This window comes from Ricinus communis, chromosome 2 (assembly GCF_019578655.1).
Source record: "Ricinus communis isolate WT05 ecotype wild-type chromosome 2, ASM1957865v1, whole genome shotgun sequence".
Lineage (NCBI taxonomy): Eukaryota > Viridiplantae > Streptophyta > Magnoliopsida > Malpighiales > Euphorbiaceae > Ricinus > Ricinus communis.
In genome coordinates this window covers 15,981,885-16,001,992 of record NC_063257.1, presented here as the reverse complement: position 1 = coordinate 16,001,992, position 20,108 = coordinate 15,981,885, and the positions used below count along the sequence as shown (strand labels likewise).

Genomic DNA, 20,108 nt, shown 5'->3' with positions numbered 1-20,108 from the left:
AAAAAAAGAAAGAAAAAAAAAAGAATAAGAGGGAAAGGTGATGAAAAGAAAGAAAGTAAGTGAGCTAAACATTTTGACTTGATTCCTATTTCCCACCTTGGACTACTATCCATTGTTTACCCCTTGTGATCATTGTGACTTGTGTGCATGTCATGTATTTCATTGCAGAACACCATAGGTTCAACTCTGACCAAATTTACCTACCCTTACCTAATCCCCATTACAACCCTTATAAAGACCTCTTGACATGGTTGTTGACTCTCCATAAGTGGTAGGAGTCGGATTTAAGAGCAAGCATATAGTAAGTAAAGCAGTAGTTGATGCATTGAGCGATTAAACACTACCCTTTAAACACTTTGAGTGATTTAGAGTGAATCTGGTGAGGAGATGGTTCTGAATAATTTCCTTGAGACAGTATTTTGTGAATTATTGGCATCTTGGTTGTGATACTTGAATTGATTGCTTCGTTTCTTTTTGTTTGACTTGTGCTTGTTAAGGATATGTGCAGGAACTCTCTAGCTTGTTTGTCAGTTTAAGTATTGTTCCTTAGTGGTTTATTTTTCTTATTTTACTTTTGATTGCTTGAGGACAAACAATGAGCTAAGTGTGGGGTTATTTGATGTGCGTAAAATACACACATCTAAATGGGGTTTTTAAGATTGATTTTATGGACATTTGGATGTGAATTGGTCTCAACACTCACCTTATACATATGTTTGTCTGCATTAGGTCCAAAAGAGGTCAGAGGATGAAAAAGGAAAGAATTGGAGCATAATTGGACGTCAAAGCTGCCGAAACGAGCTAAGTACGAGCATGAGGAAGCTGAACAGGGCCGTGTTGATCTCAACACTGGCCGTGTTCTCAACACGGTCACAAACATGGGCCGTGTTACCAACACGGGGACAACACGGCCGTGTTAGACATCAAAGAAGAAGTAGATTTTAGGAAGCACGGCCACAGAGAGTAACACGGCCAGGAACACCATCCCGTGTTGATAACACGGCCAGGAACACGGCCGTGTTGGAGGCAACATGGGGTATTAATTAAAAGAACGAAAAGAAGAGAAAAGGAGGAGGCTAGGGTTAGAACATCCCAAACCCTAATTTTTCTTTCTCTAAGGGTTTTTTGAGTTGAAACTAAGAGAAAATGAGACTTGGATCAAGGTTTCAATCGGATTTCCTTGAAGGATCGAAGATTGGGCGAGGTCTGTTGATTGATTTTCAAATCGAGCAAGAAGAACAAGAATCGATTCAATTGGAGCAAAAGGATTTAGGGCTGTTTACTCTCATCCAAGGGTGTAATCGGGTTTTCTCTACCTTTGCTTATTGTTGTAATTGAATTCTTGTATATTTTGAGAATGAACATGATTAGCTAGATTGATTTAATCCATTGGGATTTCTTTACTATGTTGGCTTGATATTATATTGTTGGATTGTTCGAGTTGGTTTTGTATTCTTCTTGTTTTCAGTATTAATAAGATTATGCATTATTCATGAGACGTTATGAATTGTGATGTTTAGATTGCTTTATGAGATTGAGAAATCCGTTTGGCAATTGGAATTTTGAATAACAAGAACTGGTTAATAATCGCTTAGAGATAAGGATAATTAACTAGCCGGATTAAGAATTAACAAAGCTTAATAGAGGCAGATTAAAGCTTAATGCTAATTTAAGAATCAATCGTTAGGAAGAGATTCCAACTTTAGATTATTAGGTTTAGGAATTCGGTTATCTCGAGAGAGAAACCGAATTGATGCTAAGAATTCGGCCCACGGGTAGCATAATTAGACTCACCGATCCTTTATCTTTTGTTTGATTGCCAACTAGTTTAGATTCCCTTTAGGTTTGTCTTCTTGTCTTGATTATTTCACTTATCAATTACTCCTGCATCTCCCTTAGAACTTAGCTCGTAGTTAATAGTTAGTTTAGAATTTATTCATCATCCATTTTAGGTTAATATAACAAAGAATAAAGGAGTAACTCTGGGCTTTCGCTTTCCCAAGGAATACGACCTTGATACTCGCCATTAGTGCTAGACTGCATCGATAGGTACACTGCCTTAGATTGTAGCTAACACGAGTAGCACCCATCACAAGCTAAGTCTAAATCTAAGCCTCATGGATTATATACGCCAATACCTGTACTTAGTATGCCTTGGATTGATATTTCTATGGATTTTTTTTAGGTTTACTTAAGTCTAAATGTGGGCATGATTCTATTCTTGTGGTTATGGATCATTTTTCTAAAATGGCACATTTTATTGCTTGTCATAAGACTAATGATGCACCACATATTGCTGATTGATTCTCTAAAGAGACTGCATTTTTACATAGTATGCCTAGAGGTATTGTTAGTGATAGAGATGCAAAATGCTTAGTTATTTTTGGAAGACTTAGTCGGGGTAAATTGGAGACTAAGTTGTTATTTTCTACTACATGTCACCCCCAAACTAATGGTCAAACTAAAGTAGTAAATCGCACTTTGGGTCAATTATTGAGCACATTGATTAAGAAGAATTTGAAATTTTGGAAAGATCTTTTGTAACACCCCAACTCAAACTTCCCATTGAATAGCAATATATATATATATATATATATATATAACTTTATAAACATAATTTACTACTTAGTTACAATATACATTCATACAATTTAAGTGGCATGACATACTTAATATATATAAGAAATATTTATACAGAGTTTAATTCACACAAGTTCCCAAAATGCCCCAATGCTTTAGATAACTCCTCTGGCCCACTTGATAATATTGACCGATGCAAAGAGAGCAATGCGAGCTAAGGCTATCTACAAATCGCACTAACCTGAAAAGAAAATTTGCTAAGGAATGAGCTAGCGACTCAATAAGCATTTAATTTACTAAACTATAGTATATTAGGCTAGAATTATCAAATCTTTATCAATACAGAAAATTATACCAACACTTAACTAACAATCACAAAATCAACCATTTCAGTTATTCTCATAAACATATAATTTCATCTCACGTAATACAAATAATCTCAAACTCAACCAAGTCAAATAATTCAATTCCACATTATTTCTATCAAATTAGGATCAGATGACTCATCCTTACATTTCCTCACATTTTTAAATTTGTTAACCACTTGACAAGACTATCCGGCTCAGTCTTGCCATCTCACATACTCGGGTAGCTATCGCGGCTCATTTCCGATCACACAATATCCATACAAAAGTCATCAATCCTTAATCACAATCATTTCACTTCACAACACATCACAATCAATTCACTTCACAACACATCACAATCAATTCACTTTATAACAAGCCAAAAACATAACTAATATCAACTCAGTCAACCAAGAAATTATCAAGTAATCAAACAGCAATCCCTACTCAATATACACAAAGTTTAGTCTATTAAATACTTACCAAAAGTTATAGGATAACAAAGTAATCCTATTCTTTTTCTCTTACCACTTCCTTGCCTTTGGATGAACCTATTCACATATTCAATACAAATATAATTCAATCACAAGGCATAAATATATATATATATTTACTATCAATAAAATATCACATTTCAACAAAATAACATATATTCTAGATATTAATATGATGCATGAGATGAATGACAACAAATCAACATATTTGTTGATGAAGGCAGCTTGTAGGTACTGATTTAGAAATTACACCAAAACTTATGTACAATTAATAAAAATCTCATATTTTCCAGAATTACACTTCCATATTTATAGAAACCATAGCATAAAGAATCACTTCAAAATCATTGGTATAGAAATAGTTATGGCATTTTCTATACAGCTGCTCAAATTTTCATCTAAACAGAACAGCAAAAAGTTTCCTATTAAATGACCAATCAAAAGAATGAATTTTCTGATGAACTCTCCAGATATAAAGTTAGCATTCTAAAGTTTCTATAGACACTAATTTTACTCAATTTGGACTTCTCTAGCTCAAGTTGTGAAACACAAAATTAGCAACAAATTTCTGAATCCTAAGCCCGATTTCTGCTTAAAACAGTTTCGGGCAGGCCATATTAAGTTCAACATATCTCACGTTATACTCAACCAAAAATTATGAAATTTTGCAGACATATACTAGATATATAAATGAAAAACTTTCATGTTTAACTCTCTGCTTGGTTCAGCCTCTAAATGCCTCAAAATGTCAGCACAAAAATCAGGTCACCTGCTGAACCAAAAACAAAGCAGCAGCAAAATCGAACCTCATAAGTTCCTACTCACTCAACAATCTGCAAAACCATTTTACAGAGATATTCTTGAGACAATTATACCTACAACTTTCATGTTTGAAAATTTTTGAGATAAAGCCTCTAAGGTCACGAAATCATAAGTGAAAAATCTGCCCAGAAATTTCAGCTTCAAGATCACAAGTAAAAGCATGTTTACTCTTGATTAAATAATTCCAAAACACATAATCATCAACAATTTCATATCATTAACCCTACAGCAAAATCAAGCAATTAAAATTACTCACCTTTGTTTTCCTTGATTAAGAAAGCCCAAATCTTTCAAGCTTAAAAGAAGAATTTGATTTTCACTTACTAAAAGTTTTGTAGAGTTTGATTTGGAAAATCAAAGTTGAAGAAGGAAAGGAGAAAAATGAGAGAGACAAAGAAGAGAAGGAAATTGGAAAGCATACGTAGATAAGAGCAAATGAAAGAGGTGGTATATTGGTGTAGAAATAGGCAAATTACAATTTAATCCTCTTTCTTTCTAACTTTCCAATTTAGTCCAAAATCATTACTTTTCAATTAAATCAATATGTAACTAAATAATTTATTTATCTACCACATAATATAATAAAATAGATCATATATAATCATGATACAAATGACATGTTGAATGACATGCTAATGAATATTAATTATTAATAAAAAAAAATAAATAAATTTGGTTGTGACATCTTTTGCCACATATTGAGTTTGCTTATAATCGTAGTATGCATTCATATACTCATTATTGCCCTTTCGAGATTGTTTATAATTTCATTCTTTTGAGCCCATTAGATTTATCTCCTTTGCCTTTGCATATGAGAGTTGATTTAGATGGTCAAAAGAAGGCTGATTTTTAAGGCATACATGAAAGGTGCGCTTGAACATTGAGAAAAAGAATGAGAAAGTTTCCTAAAGAGCTAATAAGGGGTGTGTGAAAGTGATCTTTGAACCTGGTGATTAGATTTGGGTTCACCTTAGAAAAGAAAGGTTCCTAAGTATGTGTAGGACTAAATTGAGTCCTAGAGGTGATGGTCCTTTTCAAGTTGTATAAAGGATATAATGATAATGCTTATAAGTTAGATTTACCAGGTGATTATGGTGTTAGTGTTACTTTTAATGTTGTTGATTTATCTCCTTTTAATTTTGACTAGGTTGAGATTCGAGGATGAGTCCTCGCGAGAAAGGAGGGAATAATGTGAATCCTACAAGCATAAGGAATCCTACTTCAACTAGGAATCCTACTCTAATAAGGAGTCCTACTCTAACTAGGAATCCTACTCTAACAAGGAGTCCTATTCCAACTATGAATCACACTCCAACTAAGAATTCTATTCCAACTAGGAGTCCTACTATAATTAGGAATCCTAATCCAACTAGGATTGCACACAAGTAACTCAAATATGATGGATCAATAACTGGAGCCCACATGAAGAAGTTCAAGGATGCTTTAGTAGTATTTGTGAAGCATGAGTTGAAGCTTGGGTTGGAGATCCAAAGTCCAAGTAAGATTGGGCTTAATCAAGATAATGAGCCTTAAGATAATCTTATCAACTTTATTCAACATATGTAAGCATGATTAAGATAAGATAAGTCCAAGATAATCAAGTGAAGCTATTTGGAGTCCAATGCTCAAGAATGGGCCGCATATCACATGTTACTTAAGCCCAATTATCATGTTTATTAGATGGGCTTGGGTTGGATGAATTTTTAGTAGTAATTTTTCATTTAAAGAAGTATATTAATAGTTATGAGTCTTATTTTAAGTTACCTTTTTAGTTTAGAAGTTATATTCCTAGTCTTATTGTTATTTGCTTCCTTATCATTATAGAGTTAGGGTTTTTAAAACCTATATAAGCTAGTACCAATTTCAATGTAAAGGTTGTTGAATATTAATTATTTTGGAGTTAATTCTTTTTTTTTGTTCTTATGAACTTGGTGAATTTATCAAGTGAATGCTTGGTATTTTATAAACATAGTTTAATCTAAACTTTTATTTATGTTAAACAGCCTTTAATTCTTTATAATTAAAGTATTTAAGTATAAGTTGTTTAAAGGTCTTGTTAGGAGTTAGAGTTTCTTCGCTTGATTAGGTGAACGATCCTTGGCAAAGACATCAATATTGAATATAGATTTGGCACGAGTTAGCCACGTTTGTATCAATTGAATATAGCATTACTTACAAAACAAGTCTGAAGAGTACTAATGAATCCTAATTCCTTACTGGCTGAAATGGTAAAAAGGCAATATTTTCTAAACACAGGCATTCTCCATGGCAATACATGATAAAATTCATCATGGGATGGAAGAGTTTATATAGAGAAAGACAGTTAGTTTCTAAGGGGTCAGATGGCAAATCGGCTTAGGTCACCAAACAAAAGCTTCTAAGGACCCATGGATACCGTTGGAACATCCTTGGATAGCAAGACTATCCTCCTCACAAAATCTGGCAAATATAACAATGGATCACTTTGTTGATCCCAATTATAAGACATGGAAAATTTCTCTATTGTATAAATATTTTACAACAAGTCAGGTTGTTGCTATAGCCAGGAAGCTATACAGTATGGCACTATCACTCATCAAGAAGCTATACAGTCGGCTCAGGTTACTTTGTTTGGCATTCTAGAGATCAAGCAGGGCAATTGCTTTCTCAATCTCCAAATGCTATTCATGTTAATAGAAGATGGAAACATTTATGAAAGATAAGAATCCCAAACAAGATTAAGGTATTCCTCTGGAAACTCTTATCAAATGCCTTACCTTAGAGAGCTCAACTTCACTAAAGACTAGGCAAAAAAGATTAATGCTAAAGGTGTGGCCATCAGAGACCAATATGCATCTATTCTTCCTATGTGCGTTTACCCAACATGTATGGCGCCTATCTCCATTAGCGATCATATCAAACAATTCTTCATTTAGACTTAATAATCTCAGTTTGGGACAAAATCACAAATGATCTTCAAAGCAATGCCAATGGTAAGGAGGCGATCATGCTAATCAGTTTCACGTTGTGGAACATATGGAAAGCAAGAAATAAAGGGATCTTTGATGGAAAACAACTTTCGAAGAAGTAATAATTTGAGGCAACCCAAAAGGAGGTAATGGATTACAAGTCAGCCTTACTAGAAGAAAGGCATCAACCCAACAGAAACCAACAAGTCTTGAGAAGTCCACAAATCCTACCACAAGATTGGATAAAAATAAATTTTGATGCTGCATCAAGAAAGCATATTAATAGAGGAAATGTAGGATTTGTTGCTCAAAATGGCAACACCCAAATTCTTCAATCATTATTAAAGGTATATATAGACATCTCGGATCCTTTCATTTTGGAAAGCCTGGCACTTCGAGATTGCATCACATGGGCAGCGGACTTTTTAACTAGCCAAACATAATATTTGAAGGGAATGCTTTGAAAGTAATCCAAATTGCTAAGGAATAGCATTTGATGTAGTGAGATCTTTCACACAAGTTGAATTTTCCTTTGTTAATAGAATTTGTAATAGGTTGGTGGATAACAAAGCGAAATATGTCCTTCATATAAATTCGGTTAAAATGTAATATATATATAGTTCACAGTCAATTTACTATTAGATTGAAAATGCAATGTGCTTGAAAGTCCAACAACTAAAAGCCAGGGATAGACCATGCTATGCCATGGCATTATGTCAATTATGGGTGACGGGCATCATATATGGCCCACCTCTGAAAGTAACATAATTATGCACTGCCAAGAAAAGTCTCAAAGTATAGATATTTTCTCAAATCTTCCATGCTTTTCTTTGGCTATCTTTTCACTTGGACAAAGAAGCAATGCATTTCATATACAAGAAAAAGGTCCAAAGAGCAAGATATTTCTTCATCAGATATTTTATGCTTATATATATATATATTAGCATAAATCTTGTCAGGAACTTCTCTTTATAAAACGTCCCTGCAACAATAGAAATAAAAATAAAAACAATTTTAATACAGTTGAAAAATGATAGGTGACTTTTGGGAAATTTCAATATTTTCTTTTTGGACTAAAAAAATCCGATCTTTTTCTTTTTCCTTAAGAAAGAGGACACACCTTGAGTCTAGGTCTTTTATCTGCATTAAGTTTGCGGACCTGATATCTTATCTTCTTAGAGAACAATCTAGTCTGCCGCTTCTCTTTGTATCTCAGGACACTTGCTTCCCTTCTTATTCTTTCTTCTTCCATCACTAGCACCTCTCCCATCTACACAACTTTAAACTGATTATCGCTGTGCATTCTATCACATACAATATAAACACATATATATAAAAATGAAGACCCTGAAATCTAATTGTCACACGGTACTGTAGAATGATTTAGATGTATGAATGTATGAGTCCCTTAATTGTTGATGAATATGAGCTATATATATATATTGACTTTTAACTTTTCTTTTTGCCTTTAACACAAAGAAGGGAGAGAGGTAGTTAGCAGGAAAAAAAATTTTAACAAGTAACAAAGGAAAAGCATTTATAAAGTTGAGTTAATTACTAACATAATAGCCATTGCTTGGCATGTAAACAGAATTATCATTGGCCAATAGAGACCCTCGATGAAACCAAGCATCCAACACTTGTTGATAATTCAAGTTCAAGTTCAAAGACGCTCTTTTATCATCGTCACCTTCATCAAAGAACCCAATATTCTCTGTCTTTATAACCTTGCTACTACATGGCCAAGCTTAAAGATGGACTTGATGGAGAGGACAACAAGAAAATCAAAGATAAAGCTAAGGATCCATTGAGCATGCTACAAGGCCCAATTACAAGGTCAAGGTCCAAGAAGCTACAAGAAGCCTTAATTGGCTATATGCAAGATTGGGCTAGTCAAGGAAGCCCAATTGGTCATGCTAGGATAGGCCCAAGTAAAGACACATCTGATTGGGCTTTATTTAATGTTTTGCAAGTCCAAATACATGAAGACTAATGTGGGCTAATATTTGGGCTGAAATCTCTTCTTTAAGTTCAGAACAATGTTATTGCCTATTTTTCTTATGTGGCAGCTAGGGTTAATAGTTTTACTAGGGTTTATTATGTTAGGTGGCTATAAAAAAGCCCCTTAAGTTGTGTTTTGGAAATTTCGAATTTTGATAAAATTATAGTAGTTGTTTCCTTTGCATATTTGCTTGAATTCTTGAATTCTTATTGAATGCATAAACCACTTATCAAGGAATTGATCTATCCTTGTGGCGTGTTAAGGGTTAGGGTTTAAAGAACTTAGTTTTCTTTAGGTTCTGATCTTGATCAACCATACCTTGCAATCTGATTTAAGCGGTTCTTGGGTTTTGAAACTTAATTTGTTCTTGGGTTTCTAAGATAGTAATTCACGGGTTCATAATCATTAGGGTTCGTGGTTCTAATCCTTGGAGGTTCTTAACATTTGGTATCAGAGCTTTGGCTCTTAAATCAGGTTATTTATCCCTTTTCTTTAAGTTATTGTTTGTTTTCCTTGAGTTCTTGATATTGTTCTTGAAGTATTCTTGGTATTCTTGAGATCTACATTGTTTAGTTCTTGATTCTTGTAGTTTTTGATTCTGATTCAAAAAAAAAAAAAAAAAACGAAACAAGAAAAGAAAAATATCAGATCCGAATTAGCAAAAAAAAAAACAAAAAAAGGAATAGGTCTGATTGGTTTGATTGTCTTTGTTAGTGGAAAAAACGTATTTGGTGTTGAAATCATTGTTCTTGGGGTGATTACATAGATATTAGGGTTGTTAAAAGGTTTAGGGAGATTTTCACAATCCTACATAAATAAGGATTTGGTGGCTGTTTGGGAAGATTCAAAGGGACATTAAATTCCAATGACCTGAGCCCTATACATACCATCTTATTTGAATTGATTCAGCTCTAAATTCGTTTTTATCCTTCATTTATTCTCCTCTTTGTGTGTCTTTTGAGTTTGGGCAGATTTGACACATTTAAAGCATAAAGAGGTAACCTTCCTTCTTGATCAACCTTCTTTGTGATTTTTGCTTCCTAAATCCGTTCCTTCTTTTCCTATTTCAAGTTTGAATCGCATCTTTCTTGTTTATTACATCTAGATTGTTTCTTCATATGTCATTTGCATCCGTTTGAAGTTTTCGCTTGTTTGCAGTCCTAATTTTATTGAAAGCGTGACTAATTGTTTAATTTTCTTGACTTTTGCGTTTTTGTCTCAACTAAGCTTTTTAGATCATAATTCTTGGTGCATTACAAGCATAGTGAAATAACTTGATGTGTGGTTATTGATTCACATAAGAATCCTTGAAAACAAAGTTTGAGTGGTGTGAGTTTTCAGCCTTGTGTGATCATTCTTGATTGTGCGAAACGCGAGTGACCATCCCCATTAATTGAGAGTAAACACGTGAGGGAGTGTTGGTGAGGTCCTTAATTTCCTTCGATTTTTTTTTATTGCATACTAACTCTTATTGCAGCATGTCAAGTGGTTCTAGTGGAGGTAATAATGTGCCAACTACCGGCATACCCACAGCACAAATGCATGAAAATGAGAGGGTGCAACGAAGCATAAGAAATATGAATGAGCAAATGGAGAGGTTGCAACTTGACATGGCAGCCCAACGAAGGGAAATGGCAACCAATCAACAAGCCATTATGGACCAAATTAATGCACTTGCCCGAGGTCTGGGAAATAGGCTTGATGAAGGGGGGAATGTGCAAGGTAATCATGGGCAGCCAATTGGGGTGAATGAGGATGACTTTGATGAGGGTTTTGAGGAGTATGATAATGCGAGCCCTATGGTGGGGTTGGTAGAGGCACGGGTAGAGGAGCTAGGAGATACCAAAATCTTGGTAGAGGTAGAGGACACTTTGGTGGTGAGTTTGGTGGTTATGGGAACTATGATGATGTTGATAGGAACTTGGGTAGTATCAAACTTAGTATTCCTACCTTCTTGGGAAAACCGGTCAGGAGGCATATTTGGAGTGGGAAAAGCGAATTGACCTTATCTTTGATTGCCATAACTTTTCAGAGGAGAAAAAGGTGAAATTGGTGGTTACCCAATTTAGTGATTATGCTATAGTTTGGTGGGATCAGTTGGTGGTTAGTAGGAGGAGGAACATGGAAGAGCCTATTGGTAGTTGGATTGCACTCAAAACTATCATGAGAAGGCGTTTTGTACCCGGACATTACCATAGGGAGTTACATCAAAGACTCCAATCTTTGAGGCAAGGTACAAGGAGTGTTGAGGATTTTTATAAGGAGATGGAAATGCTCATGACTAGGGCTGATTTGGATGAGGATAGAGAAGCTACCATGGCACGATTCATTGGTGGGCTTAATAAGGAGATTGCTGATAGGGTAGAGTTGCAACATTATGTGGAGCTTGAGGAGTTAGTTCACCTTGCAATTAAGGTGGAAAAGCAACTAAAACCTAGAGGGAATGACAAGGTTTGAATATAAGGGCACTTGAGTGGGAGGCCACATTGGTCTAATTCTTGGAAAGGAGGTAAGAAAGGTGATGATAAGGTTATTCCCAATGACAACAAAGGGAAAAGCATTTCAGGCAACAAAGACACATCTAAACCCGAAATTAACAAAGAAAGAATAGAGACATCAAGTGTTTCAAATGCTTGGGGGCGTGGCCATATTGCTTCACAATGTCCAAACAAGCGGGCAATGGTGGCTAGAGACCATGGGGAGATTGAAACAGCAAGTGAAGAGAGTGATAATGATGATGAGATACCACAATTGGAAGGCGTGATGATTGCATTGAGGGTCCTATGGGAGGTGAGCTCTTGGTGGCTAGGCACACACTAAGTGTTCAAATGAAGGAAGATGATACCTTGGAGCGGCAAAGAGACAACATTTTCCACACAAGATGCCATGTACAAGGTAAGACTTGTCTTGTTATTATTGATGGTGGTAGTTGTACAAATGTTACTAGCACTTTAATGGTTGAAAAATTGGGTTTAAATCTAATTCCACATCCTAGACCTTATAAATTGTTATGGTTAAATAATTGTGGTGAGATCAAAGTGAATAAGCAAGTTGTTGTACCTTTCACAATTGGTAGATATTCGGATGAAGCGCTATGTGATGTAGTGCCAATGCATGCTTGGCCATATCTTGTTAGGTAGGCCATGGGAATTTGATACGAGGGCCTTCCATGATGGCTTTCTAAATAGGTACTCATTTGTGAAGGATGGGAGAAAAGTTACTTTGACACCTCTTTCTCCTAAGGAAGTGTATGATGACCAATGTAAGTTGGAAAGAGAGAGGCGTGAGGCCGAAAATAACAAAAGGAACATGAAAACCCAAAGGGTGAGATTCGACCTAAAGAGAAAACAAAGGCAAAGGGTAGTTTTTGGCTAGGGAAAGTGAAGTTAGGCATGCATTTCATTCAAGTCGGATGTTATTTGTTGTTACTTATAAAGATGTATATTTGAACACTCACTGAACTTGATCTTTCCTTGCCGAGTGTGTTTGCTAATCTTTTGCGGGAATTTGCTGATGTCTTTCCAGGAAATGCCAAGTGGATTACCTCCTCAAAGAGGGATAGAACATCAAATAGACTTCATACCCGGGGCTTCCATACCAAATAGACCAGCCTATAGAAGTAATCCGGAGGAGACAAAGGAGCTTCAAAGGCAAGTGGAAGAACTGATGTCAAAGGGGTATGTGCGTGAGAGCTTAAGTCCTTGTGCGGTTCCGGTGATTTTGGTTCCAAAGAAGGATGGCACATGGAGAATGTGTGTGGTATCATGCAATCAATAAAATAACGGTAAAGTATCATCATCCCATTCCTAGGTTAGATGATATGCTTGATGAGTTGCATGGTGCATGTTTGTTTACTAAGATTGATTTGCGTTCGGTTATTATCAAATTTGCATGAAAGCGGTGATGAGTGGAAAACGGCTTTTAAGACTAAATCACGGTCTATATGAGTGGTTAGTTATGCCGTTTGGGCTTACAAATGCACCTAGTACTTTTATGAGATTGATGAACCATGTCTTGCGTGAGTGTCTTGGTAAATTTGTGGTTGTGTATTTTGATGATATCTTAGTTTATTCCAAGTCCATTGATGATCATGTCATGCATGTGCGTAGGGTTCTAGACATTCTTAGGGTAGAAAAATTGTATGCCAATTTGAAAAAGTGTGCTTTTTGCATTGATAAAGTTAATTTCCTTGGTTTCATTGTTAGTTCAAAGGGGCTCGAGGTTGATGTGGAGAAAGTGAAAGCAATTAGGGAGTGGCCAACACCTAAAAACATTAGCCAAGTTAGGAGTTTTCATGGCTTGGCTAGTTTCTATAGGAGGTTCATTAAGGACTTTAGTAGTATAGCTGCACCTTTGAATGAAATTGTCAAGAAAAACGTTGGGTTTACTTGGGGTGATGCACAAGAACATGCTTTTAATATGCTTAAAGATAAGTTGTGTGCTGCTCCTTTGTTGGTTTTACCTAACTTTGACAAAACCTTTGAGATTGAGTGTGATGCTAGTGGCATTGGGATTGGTGCTGTTTTAATGCAAGAAGGCAGACCTATATGCTATTTTAGTGAAAAACTAAATGGAGCAGCCCTTCGATACCCAACCTATGGCAAAGAACTCTATGCTTTGGTTCGGGCCTTGCAAACATGGCAACACTATTTATGGCCCAAAGAATTTGTCATCCACACGGATCATGAGAGTTTGAAGCATCTCAAGGGGCAAGACAAACTGAACCGAAGACATGCTAAGTGGATGGAGTTCATTGAGACATTCCCATATGTGATCAAATACAAGAAAGGTAAGGAGAATATGGTTGCTGATGCACTATCTCGAAGGTATGCTTTACTTACTACTCTTGATTCTAAATTACTGGGCTTCGAGTTCATAAAAGAGTTGTATGTGAGTGATAATGATTTCAGCGGCATATTTACAACTTGTGCTAATGGGGCTGTTTTTGCTGATTTTTATGTGTTTGAGGGATTTCTTTTCAAGAAAAATCGCCTTTGTATTCCTAATTGTTCTTTGCGGCCTGTATTGGTTAGAGAAGCACACGGGGGCGGTTTAATGGGTCATTTTGGGGTGTAAAAGACTTATGATATTCTGATTGAGCATTTTTATTGGCCATGCATGAAACGTGATGTGCATAAAATTTGTGGTCAATGCATTGTGTGTTTGAAAGCTAAGTCCAAACTGCAACCCCATGGGTTATATACACCTTTACCTATTCCTGATGTTCCTTGGACAGATTTGTCTATGGACTTTGTGCTTGGTTTGCCGAGATCTAGGAAAGGTAGAGATAGTATATTTATTGTTGTGGATAGGTTTAGTAAAATGGCTCACTTTATCCCTTGCCATAAAAGTGATGATCTTTGTCCATATTGCTGATTTGTTTCTTAGAGAAGTTGTGCGTTTGCATGGAGTACCTAAGACCATTGTTAGTGATAGAGATGTTAAATTTCTAAGTCACTTTTGGCGTGTGCTATGAGGTAAGTTAGGAACTAAATTGCTTTATTCTACTACTTGCCATCCACGGACGGATAGGCCCGAAGTTGTGAATAGGACTTTGATTCAATTGCTTCGTGCTTTGATTTCTAGGAATTTAAAATCTTGGGAGGATTTGTTGCCATATGTTGAATTTGCATATAATAGAGCTGTTCATAGCACTACACACACTTCACAATTTGAAATTGTATATGGTTTTAATCCTTTAACTCTTATTGATTTGATTCCTTTGCCTCTTAACAAGCTTGTTAGTGTTGAAGGTTCTTCTAAGGCAGATTTGGTTAAAAAGCTACACAAACAAGTTAAAGAGAGAATGGAGAAGCAAAATGCAAAAGTGGCCGAGAGGGTTAATAAAGGACGAATTCCAATGGTATTCCAACTTTGGAGATTGGGTTTGGGTGCATTTCGCAAAGAAAGGTTCCCAAATCAAAGAAAGTCTAAACTAAGTCCGAGGGGTGATGGTCCATTTCAAGTCCTTGAGAGGATCAATGACAATGCCTACAAGATTGATTTGAAAGGTGAGTATAATGTGAGTGGTACATTTAATGTAGCTGATTTGAGTCCTTTTAATGTAGGTGATGAACTTGATTCGAGGACGAATCATCCTAAAGAAGGAGGGAATGATATGGAGATGGCCAAGCTTAAAGATGGACTTGATGGAGAGGACAACAAGAAAATCAAAGATAAAGCTAAGGATCCATTGAGCATGCTACAAGGCCCAATTACAAGGTCAAGGTCCAAGAAGCTACAAGAAGCCTTAATTGGCTATATGCAAGATTGGGCTAGTCAAGGAAGCCCAATTGGTCATGCTAGGATAGGCCCAAGTAAAGACACATCTGAATGGGCTTTATTTAATATTTTGCAAGTCCAAATACATGAAGACTAATGTGGGCTAATATTTGGGCTGAAATCTCTTCTTTAAGTTCAGAATAATGTTATTGCCTATTTTTCTTATGTGGCAGCTAGGGTTAATAGTTTTACTAGGGTTTATTATGTTAGGTGGCTATAAAAAAGCCCCTTAAGTTGTGTTTTGGAAATTTTGAATTTTGATATAATTATAGTAGTTGTTTCCTTTGCATATTTGCTTGAATTCTTGAATTCTTGTTGAATGCATAAACCACTTATCAAGGAATTGATCTATCCTTGTGGCGTGTTAAGGGTTAGGGTTTAAAGAACTTAGTTTTCTTTAGGTTCTGATCTTGATCAACCATACCTTGCAATCTGATTTAAGCGGTTCTTGGGTTTTGAAACTTAATTTGTTCTTAGGTTTCTAAGATAGTAATTCACGGGTTCATAATCATTAGGGTTCGTGGTTCTAATCCTTGGAGGTTCTTAACAGGGGGCTTTCTTCCTCAAAGAAGGAGCTCGTTCTTGTTCTTTTCTCAAAGTTATTATCTGGGCCATCTTCATCTTTCTCGTTTGGCGTTTCTTCTTCCCAATCCATTAAACCACAACTGAGTGTACCGTACTCATTATCCTTGCAGAAACTATCATCTTCAATGCCCAAAAATACTTCTAATTCATCCATGGCACCAATTCCTCCACTATTGGAATCATTGTAGGATTCCTTGACGTTGGAGAATTGAGCAAGAGTGGCATCAGGCACCTCTACCTCTTCCTTCTTTGGGTTTTTTAAGGGTGAATTATACTTCATATTTTCTTTCTTTCAGTTGTTGTCACTTGTCACTCTTAACTATTATATAATGACAATTTGAATATAAGATGAATATTTCTAGCATGAATTATTTCAACACTTTTCTTTTTCAGTCCCCCGTGGAACCTTATCCTTTTACTATTGGTTGCTGCATGGCCTACTTTCTTGCGATTGGTTCACAGATTCCACCCTGAAAGAAGGTATAAGGGTCCATGAATACCTTTTTAATAGTTGTGCTTTGTCAATTGGGACCACTATAACATTTTCAAATATTGTATTATATCAAGAAGCACGTAAAAAAAAAAGGAACAGGTTGATTAGTTTCTGAATTTGTTGTGGGCTCATTTCACCGTGGCAGGTCATTATATATAAAATGAAAGAAGGTGCATTTTGACTCCTAATAGTTTGGCCGATGAGCATATTAACCCTTAATTTATTTCTTAGAACAAACTCAGAAAAAAAATGTTTTTGTGTCATTTTAGCACCCATTAGACAGAAAAGTTGACTCCCGTTAATTAAAAAGATGTGGCAATTTCTTTTTTACTCTTTATTCTTATTGGACTTTTGTTCATGGTATTACTTAAAATAATAAAAAGATAATAATAGTTAATTTATATTTATATATATATTTTTTTAATAATTGATAATTAACTAGAATATAGGTCGAGCATGACAGGATATGTTGACTATGAGAGAATAAGTCGACAATGAAAATATAGGTAGACCAAACAAGAATAGGCTGAGCATGAAAGAATAGGCCGTGCAGACAAGAGTAGGACGAGCATTGCGCGCCGAGTTGTCATAACCAAGAAACATGAGGTTGACTAAGTCCAAATTCAAGTACAACAAGAAGTTTTGAAGACTAAGATTTAGTCGGACTCTAGTTAGAAATCCGACCCGACCTAGGATTCTGTTGTATGACCAAGAAGATTAATCCTAATAGGATTAAGAGACTTTACATTCACAAAGAATTCCAGGTATTGATAGTGTTAGGAGGTAGTGACTGTAGCCACCGCTTTGCTCTATCTCTCAAAGGAAATGGGAACAAGCGGAGACAAATTGTGTTGTTTGTTGTCACATTAATCTTGAAGGTATCACAAATCTCGTAGAAACTTGCTATTTGTGTGTTAGGATCCTCATCTGGCAAGCCTTCAAACTGAACCATTTGTTGCACCATTTGAACCACATTAGGCTTTATTCAAAATTATTGGCAGCAACAGCCGGTCTCGTAATGCATGTTCGCGTCTTCTTCAGCGATGGTTTCACAAAATTATAATCGTTCGATTATTGTCATTGTTGTCGTTGGCATCTACCATCTCTACTATAATATTTTCCAACTCACTCTCGTGTACGGATTTTTCAACCTGAATCTCTTCTTCCTCTATGTTCAATTGCTTCCTCAATTGCCTGAGGGATCGCCCTGGTTCTAGTAGAGGGTCTACTATATCAGGGTTGGACCTCCTGGTCATACACTACCTAAAACAACAAATAACCAACAACACAATGAATAAAAGAATAGAATTGAGAAAAAAATAAAGAATAAAGAATAAATGGTTAAATTAACAAGAACACACAGTTCATACTATTTCTCAAAATAAAGTTCCCCAGCAATGGCGCCAAAAACTTGATGTGTGCTAAACACAACTAGCAATCTACAGGCAAGTACACCTATCGAATGTAATCTAGCTATGGCAAGTATCAATATCGTATCCCACGGGAACTGAGAAACTACTCCTACTACGCTATTTCTATTATCTAACCGATCAAAAGGGGTGAAGATTATTAACTAAAAATGATTAAGAATGCAATTGAAAGCTAAATTTTAACAAAGAGAATGAAAGTTGAAAAAGGATAATAAGATGAGTTAATCCAATTGGGGATCACTTTAGTTAGCCGGCTTATAAATAATAAATTATGAATTGATTGATTAAGAATTACGATCTGTAGATAATTTCTTAAACGAATTGGCCTCTCTCTCGAGTTAACCAATTTCTAATCCTAAAGATCTAAAGTCAGAATCTCTTCCTAACAATTGATTTTAGAATAGCATTAATCTCTAAATTACCACTAATAAGAATGTCTAGTTCTTATTCCAGTAAGTTACTACACTCATCTCTAAGGCAAATCACTTAATCATACAAGCAGTTGTCCAAACTCTATTGAATTTCTCAATTACAAAGGAGTTTTCAGATTGATTCAACAATGAAGAAGAAACAATAGATTTTATTATACTTGAATGAAAACTACAATCTTAAATCGATAATCCAATCAATTAACCACAAAACAAGCCTAGCATGGCTAAAGATCACCCCCAAATAGGTTTAATAGAATTAGTTACACATGTTCATGATTAAACTAATACAAGAATTGAATATAACGTAGACAAGAAATGAAAAGAATATGAACACCCTTTTGTAAAATTGTGAGATGCTATCCCCTCTTGAATAACTCTATATCCAAACTCTACAGCTCAAGATCTCTTTCTTCTTTCCTTTGAATCTTTGATCTAATCCTCAAGAGTAGCTATCTTGATGATGTTGAAGTGGAATTCATTTTCGTTTTCCTCTTCTTGATCTTTTAGATGTTAGGTCTCAAGGTCTATCTTGAATATGCCAAATTCTATTTCTATGTCTTTCTCTGTGTACCGCTCTCTTTATTTTTCTTTTCTTTTAACTTAGATTTTAGGATCCAACACGGCCTGGATTTTGGCCGTGTTGGTCAGCACGGCCTGGATCCATGCCTTGTTGATCTAAACGTGTATATTTGGCCTTCTTCAACACAGCTTGAATTTAGGCCGTGCTCCTCAGCACAGACATGCTCCTAGACCATGTCACTCTCGGGAACCGTGTTGCAAATCACTTCTTTTCGCCATAGGTAAGGCATTTCAGCACGCCCTCTGACCTTGGCCATGCTCGTCAGCACGAGCGTGTTGGCAAGGCGTGTTGAATAGTCTAACGCGCCCGATTCATCTGTTTTTTTCTAATTCTAGTTCGATTTCTCTCTAACTTTGATGATGTGCCTAGAAAAACACCTGAGACACAAAGGAAACTAAAACATGGTGATTCTAATACAAAAACACATAAATTGCTCTAAAAATAACTCAAAATCAAGCATGCAAACATGTGTAATATCAAGGATATCACCTTCAGTCTCTATATAAATAACTGTGATATAATATGTCAAGTACATACATTATTCTACAATTATTATATATGTTACAATTTAAAATCATTACTGACTTAGCAATCAGATGAGTGGCCGGACAATCCGTCCGATGTTTTTTAACTATTATTTCAGGTACATCAGAGCTCGGATCAGATTTGAACACCTTGTTGATAGCTTACCTTTATCGACATAGTTATCAATAACAAAATGAAGAACTTCAATTTAATGAGAAGCCACTAAATTAATCCAAGAGTATGATGAGGAACCTGAAGCTTTAAAGATTCAACAAATTCAATCCAAACATCAATTACAAACTGGTCTGAAGAGCTTGAATAAAAAGAGACAAGAACCTTGAAAGGGTGGAAAAATATTTGGAACAATACTGTGATATTCTCACAATGAAAGAGGTCGAGTTGGATTCAATGAAAAGAATAAAGTGTGAATTTCAGCAAAGAGCTAAGTATCTTGATTTACTCATAAGATCATTGGAAGAGCCCTTGGACAAGCTTGGAATGAAAGAGAGGTAGTTGGAAAATTTGAAGTAAAAGAAAGACAACTGATTCAATGCAAAAATTAATTAGTGATTTTCATTTACAAACAATG

At 35.6% G+C, this 20,108-nt stretch overlaps 1 protein-coding gene across 1 annotated transcript; it reads right to left on the bottom strand.

The window, feature by feature from the left end:
- Positions 1–8,146: 8,146 nt before the first annotated feature.
- LOC107261314 (zinc finger protein CONSTANS-LIKE 7) lies at positions 8,147–16,340 on the bottom strand. The gene is made up of 4 exons (XM_048370666.1): positions 16,062–16,340; positions 8,754–8,921; positions 8,312–8,461; positions 8,147–8,173 (listed from the first exon to the last, which is right to left on the bottom strand). The coding sequence occupies exons 1-4, from the start codon at positions 16,338–16,340 to the stop codon at positions 8,147–8,149; spliced, it is 624 nt and encodes a 207-aa protein (XP_048226623.1).
- Positions 16,341–20,108: the final 3,768 nt, after the last annotated feature.

Coding starts and splice junctions, on each gene's coding strand:
- LOC107261314 (XM_048370666.1), bottom strand. CDS start 16,340: ATGAAGTATAATTCACCCTTAAAAAACCCAAAGAAGGAAGAGGTAGAG. Junction 8,462..8,753: donor TGCCAAGCAATGGCTATTAT/GTTAGTAATTAA, acceptor AAAGTTGTGTAG/ATGGGAGAGGTGCTAGTGAT. Junction 8,174..8,311: donor ATAAAAGACCTAGACTCAAG/GTGTGTCCTCTT, acceptor CTATTGTTGCAG/GGACGTTTTATAAAGAGAAG.